General features: G+C 34.1%; 1 protein-coding gene and 1 long non-coding RNA gene across 2 annotated transcripts in view; one reads left to right on the plus strand and one right to left on the minus strand.

The window, feature by feature from the left end:
- Positions 1–447: 447 nt before the first annotated feature.
- On the plus strand, positions 448–22,887 carry LOC118890637. Its single transcript, XR_005018777.1, has 3 exons — positions 448–458; positions 15,164–15,166; positions 22,122–22,887. It is a non-coding gene; the product is annotated as an uncharacterized LOC118890637 (long non-coding RNA).
- SGPP1 (sphingosine-1-phosphate phosphatase 1) overlaps positions 10,411–24,273 on the minus strand; it is a 34,669-nt gene continuing 20,806 nt past the window's right edge. The window contains exons 2-3 of the mRNA XM_036843731.1: positions 19,986–20,075; positions 10,411–12,858 (exon numbers count right to left, since the gene is read on the minus strand). Of these exons, the coding sequence (XP_036699626.1) occupies positions 12,307–12,858; positions 19,986–20,075 (642 nt within the window). The 3' untranslated portion in view covers positions 10,411–12,306. The remainder of the gene's footprint in view (positions 12,859–19,985; positions 20,076–24,273) is intronic.

The raw sequence follows: 24,273 nt of genomic DNA on the forward strand, positions 1-24,273 counted from the left end.
GCGGGCCTCTCACTATCGCGGCCTCTCTTGTTGCGGAGCACAAGCTCCAGACGCGCAGGCTCAGTAGCTGTGGCTCACGGGCTTAGTTGCTCCGCGGCACGTGGGATCTTCCCAGACCAGGGCTCGAACCCGTGTCCCGTGCATTGGCAGGCAGATTCTCAACCACTGCGCCACCAGGGAAGCCCTGGACGTATATTTTTTTAATTCTCTTGGGTAAATACCTAAGAGTGAAATTGCGGGGTCATATAATTACTCTGCTTGTATTTTGAGGAAATGCCAAACTGTTTTCCAAAGACACTGCACTGTTTTACATTCCCATCAGCAATGCTTGAGAATTCCAATTTCTCCATATCCTCACCAACACTTGTTATTGTTCGTCTTTTTTATCATAGTCATCCTAGTGTGTGACGTGATATCGCATTGTGGTTTCGATTTGCAGTTCTCTAATGACAAAGGATGTTGAGCATCTTTTCATGTGCTTCTTGGTCACTTGTATATTTTTTTTGGAGAAAGGTCATTCAAATCCTTTGCCTATTTTAAAAATTGAGTCATTAATCTTTTGTTATTAAGTTGGAAGAGATCTCTATATATTCTAGATACTAGACCCTTATCAGATATTTTCGCCCCATTCTGTGGATTGTCTGTTTCCTTTTTTGATGGTATCCTTTGAGGCACAAAAGTTTTTGATTTTGATGAAGTCCATTTTATCTATTTTTTCTTTTATTGTTTGTGCTTTTGGTGTCATATATAAGAAATCATTGCCTAATCCAAAGTCACAAAGATTTATTCCTATGTTTCCTTCTAAGAATTTTATAGTTTTAGCTCTTAATTTATCCACTTTGAGTTAAGTTTTGTAAGTCTATTTTTTTTTTTTACCTTGAGATTTTTTTTTTTAGTAAGTTTAGGTTTACAGAAAAACTGGGGGAAAAATAAAGATATGCCCCCTAATCCCCTCCCCAACCCCCCCCTATTAATTTTTGCATTAATGTGATATTTGTTACAATTGAGGAGCCAACATTGATACATTATTATTAACTAAAGTCCATAGTTTACATTAGGGCTCACTCTTTGTGTTGTACATCAAAGCATGTTATTTTAATATAAAATTGCATATTAACATGTGAAAGAAGCCAATCTGAAAAGGCTATTACTGTATGATTCCAACGATACGACATTCTGGAAAGGGCAAAACTGTGGAGACAGTGAAAAGATCAGTGGTTGCCAGGGCCTTAGGGGGAAGGAGGGAGGCATAGGTAGAGCAAGGGGATTTTTAGGGCATTGAAATTATTTTGTATGATGCTATAATTGTGGATACACGTCATTATATATTTGTCAAGCCCATAGAGTGTACAACACAAAGAGTGAACTCTAATGTAAACTATGGGTTTTGATTAATAATGATGCGTCAGTGTTGGTTCAGCTATTGTAACAAATGTACTGCACAGGTGCAGGATGTTGATGGTGGTAGAGGCTATGTAAGGTTTGGGGAGAGGAGAGGTGGGGGAATGTGAGAACCCTCTATACTTTTTGCTCAATTTTACTGTGAAACTAAAACAGCTCTAAAAAATAAAGTCTATTATATTTTTTAATGAACCATATTGATAATTTAATTGTCCCTTCTAGAGGTATAAATAAATTGTGATATAATTATATAATGAAATACTATACATTAGATAACAAATGAATTAGATCTATAAATTATAAACAGGGATATATCTCAAAAACATAATGCTGAATCAAAGAAAAGCAATTGTTGAATGATACCATTGATGGATATTTAAAAGAATACATAAAATATTGTACAGTGGTTATGGATATACAAATATGTGCGTAAAAGTAAACAATGGACTGGAAGGACTCATAACAATTGCCTCTGCAAATCATGAGAGGAGATGGGAATAGGGCAATGATGAAAAGATGCTTCTGTAACGTTTTACTTCTTTTTAAAAATACACTAAATCACTAATCATCAGGGAAATGCAAATCAAAAGCACAATGAGATATCGTCTCACACCTGTTAGAATGGCTATTATCAAAAAGACAAATAAAGATATGCAGAAAAGGGAATCCTGTACACTGTTGGTGGCACTGTAAATTAGTGTAGCCACTATAGAAAACAGTATGTTAGTTGCTCAAGAATTTTAAAAAGGACTACTGTATGATCCAGCAATTTTACTTCTGGGTATTTACCCGAAGAAGGCAAAAACACTAACTTGAAAAGGTATCTGCACCCCCATGTTCATTGTAGCATTACTGATAATAGTTAAGACATGAAGCAACCTAAAAGCCCATCAATGGATGAATGGATAAAGAAAATAAATACACGTATGTACACACACAATGGAATATTATTTAGCCATATAAAAGAATGAAATCTTGCATTTGCGACAACATGGATGGAGCTTAAAGGCATTACGCTAAGTGAAATAAGTCAGACAGAGAAAGATGAATACCATACGATCTCATTTATATGTGGAATCTAAAAAACAAAAATACAAACTCGTGGATACAGAGAATAGATTGGTGGTTGCCAGAGGTGGGGGGAGAAGAGTGGGCAAAATGGGTGAAGGTGGCCAAAAGGTACAAACTTCCAGTTATAAAATAAATAAGTCACAGGGATGTAACATACAGTATGGTGACTATGGTTAATAATACTGTATTATATACTTGAAAGTTGCTAAGACAGTAAATCTTAAAAGATATTATCATAAGAAAAGAATTGTAACTATGTGTAGTGATGGATGTTAACTAGGCATATTATGGTGATCATTTCATAATATATACATAAATCAAATCATGTGTACACTCAAAACTAATATAATGTTATTTGTCAATTATATCTCAATTTTAAAAAGTAAAATACAATAGACTGGAAGCAAATATGACAAAATACCAAGGGTAGTTCATTCTAGGTAATGGGAATATAGATATTTATTATATTCTTTTCACTTTTCTGTAATTGTTATAAATTCTCAAATAAAACAGGGAATGGGTGGTGAGGAAGTGGAGACAATATACAGACAATTCGCAAGAAGCTGAGAACAGAGACATGAGGCAGACCATGTTTGTGTGCTCTTGGCAGCAATTTAGTAGATAGGGAAAAAGTCCATGTTTCAGGATAAAAAAGATAACTCCAGGAGAAAAGTTCTCTATGAACTCCAATATATATCATTAATTGGAAAAAAAAAAAGAGGGGAGCAATTTGCAGAACAATATGTACAACATCCTGCTTTTGTTTAGAAAACCCAACTTTTATAAAACACAATTATGTATTTCAACATGTGTGAATATATACATACAAAAGAAAAAAAAAACCCTCCAAATGGCAACACTGGTTATTTCTGGGAGGAGAATGCAATTGTTATAATGGTCAAATAGGACTTCTGCTTTTCTTGTATTTGAATTTTTTTACACCACCAATGTATCCATATATATCTCATGTAATTTTTTGTGGCAGGTTAACTTCTCATTTCTGTGAAAAAATTTCACTGTAAGAAAACAGCTGACTGACATTCAATAATCTCATGTTTTCTAACAGAACTTTTGAAACATTTTTTAAATGCCTTACTGCAATGAGCACTGTTGAAATTTTAGAAATGTTCTAATGAACAAAGGTAGTGATTTTATGTTCTGCTTATTTTATTTTTAAAAAATATAACTTGATAATGTGCTCTGCAATTTTTAAATGTCTTGAATTTATTACAAGGGTCTTATTTTCTAAAATACAACATGAATCTTCAATGTTCATATGAGATTTATGCTTGTAATGAGGTAGTTTTACATTCTTTATCAAGCATTCTCTTCTCTGTTTTTTCTTTTAGTTCTGATTGAGATTCCCAAAGGGAATTTTCTTCTTTCTCTTTCTCTCTCTCTTTTTCATTTACATGTTCATCTCCATAGCTAGCAAGATTTGTTGAATGAATTATAGAACTACTGAGGTCTTTGGCATCTACCCTGTCCTTGCCCCCCTCCCTTTATTTTGTAAAGAACCATCTGTTTAGGGATTACAGTTCAGAGCTATTTGGATAGTAGGCTGGATTAGGTAATGCCTAGTGGTCACTTTAAACCTTGTGATTCAAACAAGAATTATGACCGAGACTTATAACCTCCTATTATGACCCTTCTAAAGCTATTAACTCATTGTTTCTCTTTGGAGAAACTTGAAACTTTCTTAGACTAGTGTCTACAAACCTTTTATGGACAGGACAAGATAGGCTCCTTCGACTCTATTCCCTCAGTGAAAAGGGAGTAACATTTTTTCTGTTAAATTTCAGTATCCTCATAAAACCAATAGAAATATTCCCTTTGTTTTTGCATGCTTCGTCTAGTACAGTTTATTAAATTTTAGTGTTGAAAGGGATCTTAGAGAACATCAAGTCCAACGTCTTCATTTTGTATGTGAGGACATGGTGTTTCACGAAGACGGATCTAGTGCCTAAAGGTATACAGCAAATTATAGTCAAACACAAAACAAAGTCAAAACAAAAATTCTGCTCTTCTGACGTCATCTGCAACATACTGGCTTGAGTCTGTTTCTTTTATTCAACATACTTGTTTTGTGGTATTTACTGGAGAAAACAGACACAGAATGGGAACATAAAAGTCAATACCAATTTGGCACCAGCATCTTCATGCAGACTGGAATTCATACACAAAAATTTTCACAAGGATGAACAAGAGTTCTGTAAAAAATGAAGAGTTCTTTATCAGGGTCAGGATTTGAGAGAAACCACTGCTTGCAAGCTGGGAATCTGAAGTCAGCTTTATGATAGACTTGCAAGGACAAGCATAAGAATGTAACATATTATGACATGGAACACCTTAAAGTCCCCCAAAACAAAATTCTATGATCTTTCTGTTCTGCTTACAAAACCGTCTCATGGAAAAGTCGCCAAAGGGTTCTTTGAATGAGAGTTTCAAGTGAATGATATGGAATGGCTATACTTGCAGGTCTGCACTGTCTAGTAACATGTTTGAGGGCTAACTGGAAGGTAAATATAAGACAATATAGTTATTATGTCCTTTTAAAATAGGTAATAGACACACATACACACTTCTAACGAGGAAGCTAAGAACCCTCCTGAACAATAATGTTGAATCAGAAAAATCAGGTGCTCATGGGCGTATTGTGGATTACCTGACATATATAGAACATATTTATGGGTCTCTGTGATTCTACTAGCAAACATCCTTCCTACGCTCACCCCACAATCCATGTCTCAAGCAGTTGGGGTTGATCAGATGTGTGATAGGTTCTGACTTCAAACCAAAGAAGAAAGTTCAGTCTCAAGTATGGTGGGATAGGAGATAAATTGAAGAACACCAACATTACTCCCAGAGCATGTCTCGAAATCCCAGTGCATCCCCTGGGAGGGAGTCCTTGTTGTGGAACACATGAAGGCCTGCAAACTCTGCAGTCCTCATGCTGCATTCCTTAGGGTTGTTTGCGGGGTTCTTGGTGTGCCATTATTTGCTTTACAACCCTCTAGTGAGGGTGGAAGGTTGGGGGAGTATAACTTCACATTCAAAGTTCTCCTAAGTCACTTGGGGCTCCTCTAAATAACTGCAACTGTAGCAGTCATGATCTCATGTCACCAAAGTTCAAGGCCTTGGGCTTCTTCATATAAAATCCAGGATTAATAATAAAAAATTGCCTTACTTCTCTTCTCAATAAGTAAACAAGACTTAAAGCTAAACACACAACTCTCTTCCGTTATCACAGAGTAAAAATATATCCTTATTTATTGAACAAACAATAGTTTTTTTTGTTTTTTTTTAAACTTTTTTTTTAATGCTTCTGTCCTTAGTGTCTTTCATTTTATTAGCTACTTGTTAACACCCTTCTGTTGTTGTTATTTTCTCTTTTTTATGTTTCTTCAGAATATAACTTTTTTTAAAAAAACTTTATTTATTTATTTATGGCTGTGTTGGGTCTTCGTTTCTGTGCGAGGGCTTTCTCTAGTTGCGGCAAGCGGGGGCCACTCTTCATTGCGGTGCGCGGGCCTCTCACTATCGCGGCCTCTCTTGTTGCGGAGCACAGGCTCCAGACGCGCAGGCTCAGTAGTTGTGGCTCACGGGCCCAGTTGCTCAGCGGCATGTGGGATCCTCCCAGACCAGGGCCCGAACCCGTGTCCCTTGCATTGGCAGGCAGATTCTCAACCACTGCGCCACCAGGGAAGCCCCAAACAATAGTTTTGATTACCTTCAAGTTGGGTGTAATTTCATCCACAAGCAATAAATAGTGCAGCTCTTCTACTGGTAAAAAAAGGCAACATCCACTATTACCATTGTTTACTGAACAATTTAACAAACTTCTCAGCTTTACATTCTACCATTCCCTTCCAGGTACCTTGATGCTCCAGACAAACTGCAATCCATTTGTTTGCCAAACAGGTCTAATACATCCCATTTCCATGTTTTGGTTCATCCGATTACTTCTACCTAAAATGTATCCTCTGTCTCACCACACTGCTCTTAGCCCATTGAAATTTTATTTCACTTATTTCATTCATTCATTTATTTCAATAATGCATCATAAAGTTACAGTCTGCCTAAGTATTTAAGAAGACTGCATGTGATTATCTGCTAATAATATTATAGAATAGATTTATGCACTTGGTAAGAAATTGCCATATATGAGCTCTAAGATGCCAGATACATCTAAAGTATTTTGTAATTCTTACCATATGACCCAGCAATCCGACTCCTGGGCATATTATCCAGACAAAACTATGATTCAAAGAGATACATGCACCCCTATGTTCATAGCAGTACTATTCACAATAGCCAAGACATGGAAACCACCTAAATGTCCATTGACAGATGAATGGATAAAGACGATGTGGTACATATATACAATAGAATACTATTCAGCCATAAAAAAGAGAACAAAATAATGCCATTTGCAGCAACATGGATGCAACTAGAGATTATCATACTAAGTGAAGTCAGAAAGACAAAGACAAATACCATATATCACTTATATGTGGAGTCTAAAATATGACACAAATGAACCTATCTATGAAACAGAAACAAAATCAGGGACATTTGAATAGATTGGTGGTTGCCAAGGGGGAGGGGGGTGGGAGAGGGTAGGAGTGGGAGTTTGGGATTAGCAGTGCAAATTGGTATATATAGAATGGATAAACAATAAGGTCCTACTGTATAGCACAGGGAACTATATTCAGTACCCTGTGATAAACCATAATGGAAAAGAATATGAAAAAGAATGTGTATGTATATATATATATATATATATATATATATATATATATATATATATATATAAAACTGAGTCACTTTGCTGTACAGCAATTAACACAACATTGTAATTCAACTATACTTCAATAAAAAATAGATTAAAAAAATAAAGTGTTTTGTAAATCTATGATTACCCTTAACATATATAACATAGTTGGAAAATGTAGACAACTTATTTTTAGAAAAGGAAGAAAAATATTTCAGACATAAATGTCATGTTTGGGTTTGTAATTAATTAATGATATTTATAAATTAAGTTATATGTTAATTTTAAAAATTTACAGCTTGTGTCCATGAATAATTTAAATAAGATTTTGGGAATATACTGCCAAGAGAAAGAAATATTTTTAAAATATTTATTTTGTAAAGCTATTTGAAACATTTTGCAGAGTGGAAATGTTGAGGGACTACTTTTTTTTCTTTTACTTTTTCAAGTTTGTCATCACAGCATTTCAATCAGAAATTAGCAAAAGTAACACCACCATTAAAATGAGTTTGGTGAATTTTATCCCTTAAGTCAGCCCAGATAAAAGCAGGGAGGCGGACACTGGGGGAACTTTAAATATTAGGGGAATTAGAATCCACTTTATTGTCACCAACCCCAGTTGAGTTCCGTAAGTCTGGGCCTGGAGACATTTGGAATCCAGGGGAGTCTTTGTGCTTAAGTAAAAAAATTGATATTTAAGCCCTGACTATATCTCATCTACATTTTAATTATAAATATCACTTTAATTATAAAAATCACAGATTGTGCAGTAGTTGGTTATGTGAAAGATTAAAGATCAAACTGTACAAAGTAATATTCTCAAGAACATATTTATATAGCTTATTACTAGAAACTAAAGTTATATCCCCATATATGCAGAATATTTTCTTCTCAGATTTTATTTTAATTCCAAAGAAAATAACATCTTAAAACTTATTTGGATACAAATCACATTCTATACAATGGGGTATTATAGTAATTACATGTAAAACATTTCAAGAATCTAAATGATTATCCTTTAAATATTTGCATGAAAAGTGACAAAATTTTTACTAGATGAATTGGATGCATTTACTTACAACCTAAACCTTTAAAACAGCTAGAACAAGAAGTAAAATGTAGACTATTACATAATTTTAAACTTTTTTAGATCACCGGTCTCTCTAAGAAGCTGATGAAAATTGTAGAATTTTTCACCCAGATAAACACACATACTGAAGCCTGTCTAGAGACTGGGTAGTCATTCAATATATATTATTATGCGTGCTCTGTCCCAGGGATCCAGAAGTAAATAGAGGCACAAGCCACTTTTCCTCATAGAGCTTACATCATGGAGATGAAGATAGAAAATTTAAGAAAATGATACATAAATAATTACAGGTTGTGATATGTGCTACAATGGATTTCAATTATGAGAACCCCTAATTTAGGACAAGGGACAAACCTCAAATCTGAAGAGGTAATATTACTGTAGTAACTATTTTTTAAAAAGAGAATCCATTTTACATCTCATAAGAAAATGTCATTATGTAACAAAGGAAACTTTAAAAATATGTATTAAATCAAACAAATATTGCAAACAGCATAATAGGTAAGTGTATGAACTTTTAAAACCTGAGATAATGGACTTTATGACATTTAAGGTTGAAATAGACCCAATGATGTTGTAGACATCATGATACAAGCTGTTAGTATAGGTCATAAAGCTATTTTAAAATTCACTTGGCTTTTAGAAAATGACAGGAAAATACCCTTTAAAAACACACTTTAGATTTCTGTCATATCCTGCTGCTTACAGTACTAGGAGCTAGGCTTTTTAGACATCCATGGAAAGTGCACCAAGACTAAGCATGATGAAAGGAAAAAAGAAGGACAAATTAGCAGATACCAGATAGTTGAGGTTAAAAAGCTAGTGTTTATTTCTGTAAACATTTTTATTTTAAAAAAATACTTATTTTTCTTTGAATTTTCCCTCCTGTGTGTCTCACAAGGAAGGCATGGCATGCTTTGTTTATAAAGATTTGTAGTGGTCTGGTGTGCTTAAAAATGAAGAGCTTTCTAAAATGTCCTTTGTAATTAGCATGTTAAAACTTATTTTTATTGTGCTATTTATAGCCTATGTAACCACCATTAAAATCCAAGTGTAAAAGTTATTTAACATTCAAGTTTAAAAGTTTTCTTTTTAACTTATGTATATAACAGCAAAAACTGGAAGAACACGACCAAAATTTGACAAAATAATAGCATAGTAACATCCACTACATCAAAATTACTTTCTCAAACTATTGCCTCTTCCCTTTCTCAAAATAATCTCCACAGCAAGCAACAAAAACTCCCTTCAGAAAAACTAATTCAGCTATAAAGTTGCATTTTAAAAACTGGGCCTTATTGATGTCCAGATTAAACAGTTTGGTTTTAAATCTAGAGTAAACATTCTTCATTAATAAGAATGAAATTGCTTTGGCAATAAAAAATCTTTGCCGTATAAAATTGTGTGATTATATACAACTTTACTCAAAATAAAAACATTTTAACATTTACTCATCTTTATCAAACATTTTATGAAAATCTGCCTTTAAATTATACTCATATCACTGAATTAATTTTTATGTTGTCTTTGAAAGACACATTTAATAAACATTACTTGTAAAGAAAGCTAGTAGATAAAATTAAATTACATAAGTCTACTATAGTAGCATTGCTTTATATTAGGTCTTATAATGACTTTCGGGAAGCCCTAGTTTTTGCAGTTCACATGTCATGGCACTTTATAATTACAAAATGAAATGTCCATATGTTTATTTTGCTTGTAAAAGTACCTGTTCCTTGTATTATGATTAATTCCTGAATTAATGGATTAACAGCCAACTACCTACAATACTTAGTCGTGGATTTTACTGAAACATGTTTTATGCATAAGTTTTAAAAATAAAGTTATGAAACTTTTCACTAAAAGTACAGTGTCAGAATGATCATATATAGAGCCCAAAGCAGTTTGAACCTTAAAGAATTTCTTCAATGTCTTCTATTTCTAAAAACAGTACTTATATTGAATAAAATGCTTCAAAGGAAAAGACTGCTAGAATGAAAATACTAGATATATTTTACAAATCTCTACCAGACAATACAGAAACAAATGCATAGAAGGCAAACAAAACACCCTCCAATCTTGAATTTGGCTTTTATTTTAAAATACATTTAGCATGGAACTATCATAGGACAGAAAATAATAAATCACAAAGAAATGGAATATTTTCAAATACCTTTTAAGCTAGATATAAAAATTAATAAGATAGCATATACTCAAATTATGGGAAATAGTCCCTAAAATTTGATTCAGTGAACACATTTTGAAAGAAAAGTTCTTTGCACATTTTCCAACGTACCGATATGTTCCTAAGTGCCTTGGTTTTCTGTTAATAGGTAAATGTCGAAAATTTAGTTGCTTTACTTACAATTATCAGATTCACTATTGGCAAAAATTATCATGTCCCTAAATTCTCAATCAGAATTATAAAAATATGAGCTCAAATAGTTTTGCTGCCCAAAATAGAAACATCTTAAGTTGATACCTCTGGATAATCAGACAGATATTGCACTAAGTCAGTAATTCCATACCTGATGCTCATTTACATGGAAAGTTAATTCTCTTTATGAAAAACTTACTACAAATAAACTTAATGTTAACCTAATTACAATTACACTTCAAAATATAAAGGCACGAACAGAATAAAGAATAGTTTAATATTTATACTCAAATATTCCACCATGGAAATAATAAAAGGTTGAAAAAAAAAATAGGGCCTGAAATACTGATACTTTAAAATTTTATAATTTACCGTAGTAGCTAATAAATGGTATTAAAAGTTAACACTGCTAAACCCAAGCATTTCCAAATAATTTAGAAACATGGTTTGTTTACATATGAAACGTGCATTGTCCCATCTATAAAGTTCAATTACAGTTCCATTCATTGGAAATATCTACCTGTAGTATAAACGATCAAGACAATGTACAAAAAATATATCTTGTTCCTATAACTTACAATGCACAGAAAAATACCTACAAAAATGGAAATATTTATCCATTTAGGTTCCCAATAAATTAGTGAGAAAGTTTAGTCCATTCCACATTTCTTTCTAAACAAAGGCTAAAGAACTGAAGGTGGTTTACTGCTAGCCCTGTTAGCTTGACAGATATTTTTTTAAATATTTGTCTGATTATATGTAACTTAAGATAAAGTTAGTCTTATTTTTATATCACAGTATACATGGCATTTCTTAATTCAGCAACAGAAAGGCACAATTAGCAAGCAATAAAATTCAGTACCTGAATTATTAAACTAATGTCCAGAACAAGTGCAAATAAAGTACATTCAACACAGTGTACAGAACTGGGAAACAAAAAAAGGAATCCAAAAACTAATTTTTCTGAAAATTTGGTCCATTAAAAATGCCTCCTATGTTCAACATCATGAGTAACATGAAAGGTGATGGCAGTATAAAAAGAGGCAGTAAATCAATATGTGGTAGCATACGAATTCTGGTCTAGTAATTATGCAATTTGATCAGGAAATGGCTCCCATAGTAAATAAACATTAAATATATCTGTTAATAACAACATACCTGTATTAAGTCCAAATACACAGGCACAACTGTTTGCATATTATTATTGATTTTATAATACACCCCCATGGTTTAAAAAAAAACTTAGGTATATTATTTTATATATAACATATATTAGATACATAATTGTATATTATGTTCCTTAATATATATTATATATAACTTGAATCCATAACAGCACAAAACTCTCCAAATATTACATGAACATTCCAAATGGATACTTATCATTTTCTCAATGTTGAAATAGCTCAGCTCACCTAAAACAATAACTGGATGTGCAATGATAAAATGCCCTGACTCTTATGAATTTACTTAAATAATTATTTAAGTTAAATTCCTGCAAAAGCCTAACTCTGATTTGGCTTTTAACTAGAATATGGTTTTAGATATCAGTAACTGATACCCTCCTTTCTTACTGTAAATAATATTTCTCCATCAAGAGATACCAATAAAGAAAAATACGTAAGGAACAAAAAATGTGATAGAGAAACCAACCATTCCATAGGTAAGATACCGATAAGGAAGTTCAACTTCCATGTGCTGTCTTGCTTTTCGAACATCATCACATGGTATATTGAAGATTTTACAGGCTAAAGGAATAGTGATCCTTTTCATTATATCTCTGACTACTAGTACAAACAACATCCCTAGGAGAATCCGCAATATGGCTTTTCCAAACAGAGTCACTGAAATGGGGTGCCTAGGTAAAGGTAATATATCCAGAGGAGGATCTAATATTAGACCCATTTTATAGGTAAAATGAGATCCACATGCAATCCCAGCACCACTTCCTAGAATCTCAGCTGTGTCTCCCCGGGATGTACTCCAAGTGTCTAGAGTGAAAGAAAAGATCCCCAAGGCTAAATGAAGCCCGATGATGATTAATGGAGCATATTTGTGAGTTTGGTTGAAGTTGTCAATCAGGTCCACAAATGGATAGAAGATAGCTAAGATTAAAATGGTATATACGAATCCAGCAATAACATCCTGAGAAAAGAAGAAGGTAGAGTTGTTTAGTATAATAATTTTTTGGCATTTAAGGAAATATATATATATATATATTTCACATTTCAATGTTAATAAATGTACATTTTTTAAATATGTCACATTCTTAAAGTAAACTTTACATAATAGGTACTAAAAGCTGTTTTAATAATACTAAAAAGATTCATTGATGATAATAAAATGATTATACTTTTATAGTTCTGTCCTTTTACAAATTAATACATATATGCTATACACAAATGTATATTCAAATGAACAATAAACTATGCTTAACGTACGTAGTTGTGATTTCTGGGAAAAACAATATACAGCTGACCCTTAAACAACATGAGTTTGAATTGTGTGGATCCACTTAACTGCTGATTTTTTTCAATAGGAAACAGTAGTACAGTACTACATGATCCCCAGTTGGTTGACTCTGAGGATGCAGAACCCCTGATACAAAGGAACTGCAGATACAGAGGAACCAAGTTTATGAAGGGCACTCTGTAATTATAGGTGGATTTTTGATTGTGCTGACCTCCACGTTGTCCAAGGATCAACTGTACTTATTTTTCAAAGACTTCATCTTCATGCATTTACTATAATAATCACACATTTAAATACATAATTATTTCCATGACTAAAGAGGATACAAAGCCTATTTTTCCTTTTCCCATTCATTCATTTATTCACTGAACAAATACTTATTGAGTACCTACATGTGCCTGACACTATTTTAGGGGCTGAGGATACACTGCTTAATAAATGAAAAGATTCCTACTGCCATAGAGCCTACATTTTAGTGGGGATGACTGACAATAACCATGTGAGTAAAAAATAGATAAATATTACAATTTCAGATTGTTATAAAGAAATTAAAACAAGACAATGGGATAGAATGATGAAAGACCCTATTAGAGCGATTAGGGAAACCTGTCTGAGGAGGTGACCCTTGAGCAGAAATCTGATTCCAAAAAAGAGTCAGCCCTACCTTTAGATCTAAGCAGAAGTGTCCCAGGTAGAGGGAATACCAAGTGCCAAGGCCTTGAGGCAGAAAAGAACCTAGTGAGTTCAAGGAACTGAGAGAAATTCCGTGTGGCTCAAATAGTGAGAAGAGTGATGTGATATGAGATCCAAGAGACAGGCACATGTCAAATCATGTAGAGAGGGCCCCTGTAGGCTAGGTAAGAAGTTCAGATTTTATTTCAAAAGTGATAGGGAGCCTGAAAGATTCCCAAGTAGGAGTGTAATAAAATCTGATGGATATTTATAGAAGAACACTCCATCTGCTGTGTAGAGAATATATTATAGGGGTAAAGTATGGAAGACAGGAGACACTAGTGGGAGGCTACTGTAGTGGTTCACTCTAGATATGGTCCATATAAAGAGACGTACATAGATGGATTTAGTAAAATATTTTAAAATTAGAGGTGACGAACTTCAGCTTGGTGATGATCTGAATGTAAGAGAGAAGGAAAAGAAAAAGGGATCAAAAATGACTCCTACTTTTAGGTACAAACAACCGGGTAGAAAATAGAAGATGGTTTATTGGAGGAAATAACACTATTATTAAAAGAACTTTCCTTTCTGAATCATTCCTGACATGAACAAAACTGTTTCAGAATTTCCACCTTAAAACAAACAAAATGAAATCCTGGGATCTAGTATCACTGAAAAATTTATCAGAAGAGTTGCTTATATTCACTGCCTCCACTTTCTCACTTCCTATTTTTTCCTAAACTCATCACTGCATTGAAACCACTCTTTTCATGGATACTAGTGACCTTTATGCTGCCCAAAACAATGGTTACTTCTCAACAGCATTCAATACAGTTAAGCAACAGAGTAGTTGCTTAACGTTTTTCTGTCCTAAGATTTTTATTATGTAATAGTTAGTACATAGAATAAGATACGTAAAGTACATGTGAAATTACAAAAAGAGTATGAAATCACTGCCCCAAAAAAGAACTATAATATTACCAGTACTTTGAATCTATTGGTATGCTGTTTCCTAGTTCTATCACTCTGCATAAGCCTGAGTATTAGCTGAATAAATACCTGCTTTTAAAAACTGTTTTATTACATATCTCCAAATAAAACATTACCTAGTTTTGCTTCTTTCTGAGCTTTATAAAAATGTTAGGCAGTACGCAGTCTCCTTTGATTTGCTTTTTACACTTAACATTAAGTTTTTAAGATTCATTCATCATATGTAGTTAGTTATAGGTCATTCACTGCCACAACTATATAATATTTTATTGTGTGGTTATACAATTTAACTATTTTCCCACTGATGGTCACTTAGGACGTTTTCAGCTTTTGGATTAGTTCATTGGTTATGGTTGAGCTTGAATGCTTTCTTAATTGGTATATATTCTTAAACCAACCAGCATTATAAACAATGCCTCTATGTTCTTTCTTTTTATGTTCCCTGTACGGGTCTATGAAAGTTTCTCCAGGACATATGCCTAGGAATGTCATGGCAGAATCATAGTATATGTGCATGTTCAATTTTACAAGAGAATAAAAAATTTCCAAAATGTTTATAGAAATTTACATCCCATCAGTTGTTGGTATTTCTTGATGTTTAATTTTCATTTCCCTGATAATTAATTAAGCATTATTTCATATGTTTATTGACTATTCGTTTTCTTTTTCTTTTTTTTTTTTTTTAATTTTATTTATTTATTTACTTATTTATTTTTGGCTGTGTTGGGTCTTTGTTTCTGTGCGAGGGCTTTCTCTAGTTGCGGCAAGCGGGGGCCACTCTTCATCGCGGTGCGCGGGCCTCTCACTATTGAGGCCTCTCTTGTTGCGGAGCACAGGCTCCAGACGCGCAGGCTCAGTAGTTGTTGCTCACGGGCCTAGTTGCTCCGCGGCATGTGGGATCTTCCCAGACCAGGGCTCGAACCCGTGTCCCCCGCATTAGCAGGCAGATTCTCAACCACTGCGCCACCAGGGAAGCCCTCCTTTTCTATACAATGTATATTTGTGTCTTTAGGGCAACTATTCCTTTGGATTTTCTTTTACTTGCTGATTTACATGATTATATATATATATGATAACACATCAATTATATTTTTAGGTGTATATTTCAGTATGACATAAAACATCCAATATTTGTTGTCCTCTGCTTTTCTTTTATAGCTCTATGAACAACAAACTTAGATTGCTACAAGTCTCTATACAAATCTGCCTCCTTTTCTGATTGAATTATTAATTACTTATAATATTATCCTGGATAAAAAGGCACATTTAATTTCCATGCTACAGAACCAGAAGGAAGAATGATTGAATTCAGGACATAAACATGGTGGCTATCATTGTAATATCAATTTAATGTACAATATTAAAATGTGTAACAAAGTGGTTTTAAGCATTACAGCACAAAGTATTCAATAAAGAAAAGCTGATGTTAAAGGTAGCATAAAGAACTCAAAGTAGGAAATTTTCCAAAAAGAAGCTTAGCAAATAATTTTAGATACTTATTAATTATAGATAACATATATGCCGTAAAAGTTAATAATTACACATTTGAATGGAATGTTCCTGGTTATCAAATTTACGGTAGAAGATATCAAATACCATAAATTCAATAAAGATGTATTATGTATTAAATTTGAAATTGTCTCCTTTTCATTTCTTCCAATCAGTAAATAAAACTAGAGAGGCTGGTGATTCACTGAGGCTAGAATTCAAGACTTCTGCTGGCTCCTAGGGGTTTGTTTTTTTTTTAATTGTAACATATTTCAGGTGTTCTGCTTCTAATTCAACATGTCAGTGATGCCAACAGGGTTTCTAACAACAAAATGTATTATTGGAATGCAATCCTTGATTATAAAGGCATTATTAGGGATGGATTTTGAAATTTTTATCTTTAATTAAAATTCAAATTTAATACATGTTCAGTACAGAAAAACTAGAAAATATGGATAAACAATAACAAGTAATTATTACCCAGAAATAACTACTATTAAAACTCTTAGTGTTTACTGTTCTGGATCTTTCTCTATAACATGTTTTCAGGATTTTTCCTGTTGTTTGGTTAGTTTGATTTTTATGTCTCGTTATAAAAATGGGTTTGAGAAGTACATTCTACTTTATGATCTCATAATACCTTTCGAAAAAGACTTTCCACATATAGAAAAATAAACTTTTAGTACAATTTTGGGTAAATGTAATTATAACATATTCATAATTTTACTAATGTAGAAACAAAATAGTAATTTGTCAAGTACTTAATCTAGTAATTTAAAAATGGCTTGTGTTTCAAGAAATTTTTAGAGCTAGGTTTGATAACGAATAAAGGAAAAATGGGGACTTCCCCATTAAGTTAAGACTCTGCACTCCCAATGGGTTCGATCCCGGTTGGGGAACTAAGATCCCGCATGCCGCATGGCACGGCCAAAAAAATAAACAAACAAACAAATACATAAATACATACATACATACATAAATAGAGGAGAAATGGATGTAGTAACTCCTCTACTTTTCTGGGGATTAAGAAAATCTATTTAGGAAGGTAGGCAAATGTTAAAAATAAACTTAAGTGTTGCTCTTTGTGTTATAACAATAAAAACAAAGCATATGGAAAATACTCAACAAAGTGCTCATTATAAATTATTTAGACTACATTATTAGAACTTTCTTCTTAATGTTAATAAAGACATCTGCCTAGATAATATGGCATCTAAGCACCTATTAGTAACTTCTAGGCCATACTCTGCCTATAGTTCCATAGTAATTTCACAATAAACAATGAAGATACAAATTATGATTAAGAAAATAGTTCAAAATGCCGGTAATTACTGAAGCATTAAAATATAGGAAAAAGTGAAAATTGTGGGAATATATTAGATCCATAATGTAAAAAGGGGGGGTTCATTAGGACTATAATTTCATATATCAATTATCAAATGATAAAACCAATATAATATTGATTAGGAATAATTGTGCTTATAACACAGAAACATAATTTACAATGCTTGCAAGTCATCTGTGATTTTACTTTTAAAAGAAAAACAACTTGCAATGCTATACATAATAAAATTCAGTAGCTAGTCAGAATAAAACTGATAAAGACATTTTATGGGACAAGATCGTTTTTGAATAATTAAAAGATGGGCTGGGGAATTCCCTGGTGGTCCAGTGGTTAGGACTTGGTGTTCTCACTGCTGGGGCCCGGGTTCAATCCCTGGTCTGGGAACTAAGATCCCACAAGCCTCACAGTGCGGCCAAAAAAAAAAGACCAAGGGTTATCGGACTCACGATTTGGTTGTCAGACTCATGATATGAAAAAGAATACATCAATATTGTTTTTACTTCAGCTGATTCAAGAACAGATGTTATCCAGTATCTAAACATGAACTGAACTCAGCTTGAATATTTAATCAATTCACTATACATTTCCTTTTTATTAAGAACAGCATGGTTGAGATTACATATTCAATATATTAAGATTCTTATTCCTCTTTTATGATGATAATGAATCTAGGGATAATATTATCATTCATAGATGCATAACCTTTTGTTAGTTTTTTAGGTGCGATATTGCTAATTGGTAGTGGAAGGGAATAACTGTAACATGGCACAGAGATGGAAAACATTTTCTTGTGACTAATATTAGATTTGATATAAAAATGTGATACTTAGTCTATTATAAAATTAGTAGAGATTAGTCAGAAAGATAGAATTATATGCCAATTCATAATTTGCATTAATATAAATAATTATAAAAAATAAAACACAAATAGTTTGCTTCTTAACATAGCATTTGGGACTTCTGGAAATTTACTAGTGAAGGGGCAGCTGCTGGAAGCAAGCAATCTGAGGAAGAAGTAGAAACCCAATACTTCTACAGCTACGAGATAAGCTGATGAGACACTTTTATGAGTCGAAAAGTCTAAAAATGTGAACTTCTTAAGGACAAGAAAAATTTTATTTAACCCATTATAAACTTTTGGATTCCATGAATTCATTTCTATCTCTCCACCTTTCTTCTGATCCTTTATCTACAAGATAATACATAATACATTCACAGTGTCCTAAGAGACACCACACTAAATGCAAGGGATAGAGAGTTACTTTTCTCATGTTTCTTATTATCTAGTGGGGATGAGAGATAAAGAAAAAAGCAATAGCAATTTAGCATAAGTGTTATGCCAGAATTATGTTCAAGATGCTCTGGGAGAAAGGCTACCTAACCAGTCTTGAGAAAGGAAAGATGGGGAAGGTAATGAGGCTTTAGGAGATAATGTTTTTTTGTGAGTCGTGAAGAACAGGAGAGGATAGTCCGTTAGGCAAAGAAAAGGAAAAGGGCATTCCATGTGGAGGTTAAGGCATTCCTATTGGTGTTGGGATATGAAACACCCTTTGCATTTGAGGAAACATAAGTCATTCAGTATGGCATCATACTTGTGTGTTGGGCAGTAAACTACAACAGGAGGCTAAACACTGTTCGGAGCAGTGTCTTATTGGAAGTGGGGCTGCTAATTAAGAAGCTGCTGCAGTAATCCGGTTAAGAGATGGTGCAGGCCAGAACTAGGAAATGTCAGTGGGATAGAGGGGAAGGGAAGCGAGTAGGTGTGTCTGGCTGAAAGAGTACAGGGTCTCTGTGCTGCTGCTTTTGAAACTGAATTGCATTCTCAAAATAAAATACCTGATGTAAGCCCTAAAATACTGTCAGGAAAGAGGAGAAAACTAGAGTTTAATATTCAAATACAAGTGGCACCAGGACAGTTTAAGTTCACTTAGCTTCTAGTCACGGGGTCCTCACTTATAAGTAGAGCTCCTTGGTGTCTGTATTTACATTGTTGGTTTTGACTCAGTGGTAGGAAAGGCATAGAAGAGAATGAGAAAATAAAAGTGAAACTGGAAGGAGGGAGAAATGTTATCCTGAGTATAATACTTGGTTATTGTGGGAACTGTTTGTACGAAATACGTGATAACTACATTAAAACTTTACAAAGCATCCTGTTTCTATTTTTGCAAAACAAAGAAGATTTACAGTAACTAACTATATTTTCTCATTTAGGTTTCCAGTAAGTTTGAAAATGATTAAAAATTATACAATTGCCTGTCGATTTTAGAAAAAAAATAAAGCTCTATGAATACAATGTTTTCCTTACCAGAATGGAGTGCATGCCCATGTAAATTCTACTTAGGCAAACTAGAGAACACCAGCAGGGAATAAGAATCAGTCCATATATAAGAGGATACTAAAGGGAAAAAAAAGTAAAATTAGTTAAATAAATTAGGTTAAATATAAACAAGCAAATAAAAAATCACTATACTACAAAACTCCAGGAGAACAAGAACTATGTGTTTTTTACTCTCCGTTGTATTCCCAGCACCTAACCCTAAGCATGGCACATAGCAAACATTCAGGAAATCCTTTTACATGAATGAACAAATGAATCAAATGGAATGTTTCTACAATCTTCGTTGTGGGAATTGGCTCATTTTTGCTTCTACAGTAAAGATTCAATCACTGGTATGCTACAGAAGAAAAACAGGTAAGAGACATACTTTTACTGTAGCTTCAAAATGAAAGTGCCTCTGGAATAACGCCTGAATCTGGTCCAGGTGAATATCATTGCTCCCTTGGGGAGGAGGCATTACCTCCCTCTCACTTCCATCAGTGACTGACTGCTATTTGCCATTTCCCCATCTTCCTTTTGATATTCAGCATCACGTAATTTGTTGCCCATTTTTGCCCCTCCACTAAAATTTCAAATGGCAACCTTATTGCAAAAAATTTTGGTGGGATACTGGGAGCAGAAAGCCATAAATTGGGAAAAAACTTAAAATGTAGACAACTCTTAGTATTAATGGCACTGGTATTAGACTTGGCTTTGAAGCTCCTGATATTAAAGGGAAGGAGGAAATGACTGATGGATGGGCATGTGCCTGATAACTTCAAATTTCTCAGTGAAATTGAAGCCAAGATAGTTCAATTCAATAAGAATTCAAGGTGGTTCAATAAGAAGTGGAGTTGAAAGAGTTAAGTAAGGTTGCAAGAAGAGTGGTCAAGATTTAGTACACGGTTGTTTTGATTTGACTTCTCTACTGCTTTTAACATGGCCCACACATTTCTTCCTGAAAGTCTAAATACCTTGATTTCTACAGCATCACACTCTCGTGGTTCCCCTTTCACCACCTATTTTTTTCTGTGTTTTCTGCACAAGAGCATGTATTCCTCTAATTGTTCCTTAAACGTTAGTTTAACTAAGGGTTCTGCCCTTAGTAGTTACTGGCAGTCTCACCTTTTCTTATTTTTTAACTACTACTTAGCATGCTGAAGACCTATCCATGCCCTTGGATTAAGAACCATTTAGCCAACCCCTGCACATATCTCCATCTTGAGATCCTTATGGAGTTAAACCTACTATACCTCAAACCCAACTCACCATCCTACCACCTAGACTTGTTCCTCCTCTCATATTCCCTATTTCATTTGGAAGTATCATAATCTAAATGAGAAGTATGAATTATCCTTGATTTCTCCCTTATCCCTCATATTCAACCAATAAGCAAGTCTTGCTGATTTTACTTTCTAAATATTTCTTGATTCTGTCATCTCTTCACCCTACTTACACTGTCCTTATTCGGATCCTCATAGTTTCTTTTCTAGGCTCCATGTATTTCTTCAGGCATTCTTCCATATGCATGAGGAACTTGCTTAATGGGGCAGACAGACATGTAACCCTATAAGGAGGTTAAGGGCTATGATAGGAGTATAATAAAAATTCAGAGGGAGTCTAAGGGATGGGCTTTTAACTTAAAGGATGTTAGTTGAGTCTCCCAGATTAAGATTCAAATTGTCCCAAAAGATAAGGAGGATTTACTCTTTAGAGGAAAAAGGAGCACAGGGCAAAAAAGATAGAGGACATTACAAACAGCAGGAGCAAATGAAGAAATGCTTGTGTCCAAGAAGCTGTAAGTAGTGAGGTTTTCTAGGAGAATAAGTTTTAAATTCTTGCTGAGGAAAGGCACTAAATAATAAACACAAAATATGCAAATTATACAATATGTAAATATATAAATGACATTTTATATAAAATATACAAATTATACAATAAAACATGATAAGTACTATGGAGAAATAAAAAGAGAACAGGTGTTGAAACAGTAATGTTCACCAAATATTCCTTGTGCTCCTTTTGCAGTTAGATTGGGGCCATGTGACTGGTTTTGACAATGAACTGGGAAAAAGGTGACTTTTGCCCCTTTCAATCATTCTATGAACTCTCTCTTCCCTACAGATGTGACGCTGGAAGCCGCATGTTGAGATGCATCACAAGATGGGCAAACTTCCATCAGCCTGGGTCCCTGAGGTTCTAAGTGGAACAGAGTTGTTTGCTAACCCGTAATGGATATGAAACACAAATGAGAAATAAGCTTTTGTTGTTAAGCTGTTTTCAGGGTTGTCATTACCAGAGCATAACCACACCTATCATAATTAAAACTGTAACAGAAATAGGATCAGGAGTATGGGAGTGTGAGTGGGGCAGGTTAAAGTATTAAAAGATAGTCAGTGTAGGCTTTATATTGACAAGCTGAGATTTAAGGCAAGACTGGATGGAAGTGAGAGAATTAGCCAACCAGGTATCTGAGGAAAGAACATATATGAGGGAGTGGGATCAGGTAGAGCAAAGTCTTGAGGAAATGCGACTGGCAAGGAAGCTAGTGTGGCTGGAACAGAGAGCAGGTAGGAGGAGAGGTGAGAGAGGTCATGGCAACCAGAGCCTGAGAGCCCTCCGTAAGAAATCTGATTTTGGGGGGAATCAAATGGGGAGCCATTGCAGGGTTTTGAGCACAGCAGTGTCATGGGATTAGACAACAAGGGAGCAAGGGTGGAAGCAGGAAGACCAGTTAGGAGGCTGCTGTTACAATCTAGGTGAGAGATGATAACAGTGGCTTTTGTCGCTGTAGCAGGCACTCAGGTTTTTTCAATTTTTCTGTTAATTTTTTTTTTAAACTGTTAATAGCAAGGGAGAGGCAAAGAAGTAAAAACTACCACCACCACCAAAAAAGTCTCCTATGCGTCTTTCTTCTTTCTCTTTTTTCACTTAGACCCCATAAGGAAGTAAAAAAGTACAAAGTTATTGGTGGGAATTCTCTTACACAATAGATAGAAGAAAAATTTATTTATTAAGTCTCAAAAGCTAGGACTAAAGGTAGGCAAAAAGAAGCATTTTAAGTTAACTGAATTTAACTTAACTTAATCCACCTTTATTCAGGCTTACTAACTCCAAGGTGTTTAAATGGGAGAGTTAGGAATGCAAACAAGCTAGATGCGGAGGCTTTTCCCCTATTCCAGAGCACCTTTAGACCTCACTGGGGTAAGATGACTACTTGGGAAAAGAACAAGTCACTTTTTTTTTCACTGATGGTTGATTTTTTTAAGCCATTAGTCTCTACCTTCACAATATTTTCCCTAGATTTTTTTTGTGGAAAGAAACACATTTGGGGGAAGACCTGATTCAGTTCTGACTACATAACTTTCACATTTGCTCCCCACAGAACAGAATTCAGTATAATTACAGTATCAACAAAGAAGTATTTTATCAAGCAATCTTTTAAGCAGATAAAAAAGATCACAGATCTTAATGACTATAAAAAGTAAAACCACCTAGAAAAACTAGATAAAGTAATATTCCTAAAGTGGGATCATGTTGGGGGAGGAAGATTATGCATAATAACCAATTCATCTGGCACACTTATTTTATATTTAAGAATATCCAAATTATAACTACCTTTTTATTTTATGTTAATCTGTCTCTAAAATTTAGGACCACTGTTCTCATTTAGATATTGCTGGAAAGAAAACAGATTTATGTGGAATTATCCTTTCCTAAGAAATGACAGAATCTACTACAAATATATAAAATATACATAGACTACTCCTTTTCAGTCATTTTTGTTAGTTCCCCCCTTTATTCACAGCTCTTTAGTATTAGTGTGCCCATTTCCCAATCTACACTCACTCCCTTAGTGATCTCATCCAGTCCCAAGGATTTATATACAATCCACATGTTCATGACTCAAATTTCCATCTCTAGCCAGGACACCTCTCCTGAATCTCAGACTTTTATATCCAACTGCCTACGCGATCAATGTCTAACAGGCATCTCAAATGTAACATGACTAAATCTGAACTCCTGATTTCTCTGCCATCTCCACATCTGACCAGCTTAAATTCCTATGGTTATCTCCTTCCTAATAAATGACTTCTCCACTGTTCCATTCCTCAGGCCAAATACCTTGTTGTTAACCTTGACTTCCTCATTCATACCTATCATCCAATCCATTAAAAGTGTCAGTTATACCTTCAAAATATATCTAGTTATTAATTATAATCCCCATGGTAACCACAAAGAAAGTATCTAAAAAATATACACAAAAGGAAATAAG

Source organism: Balaenoptera musculus, chromosome 2, assembly GCF_009873245.2.
Source record: "Balaenoptera musculus isolate JJ_BM4_2016_0621 chromosome 2, mBalMus1.pri.v3, whole genome shotgun sequence".
In the NCBI taxonomy this organism is placed as follows: domain Eukaryota; kingdom Metazoa; phylum Chordata; class Mammalia; order Artiodactyla; family Balaenopteridae; genus Balaenoptera; species Balaenoptera musculus.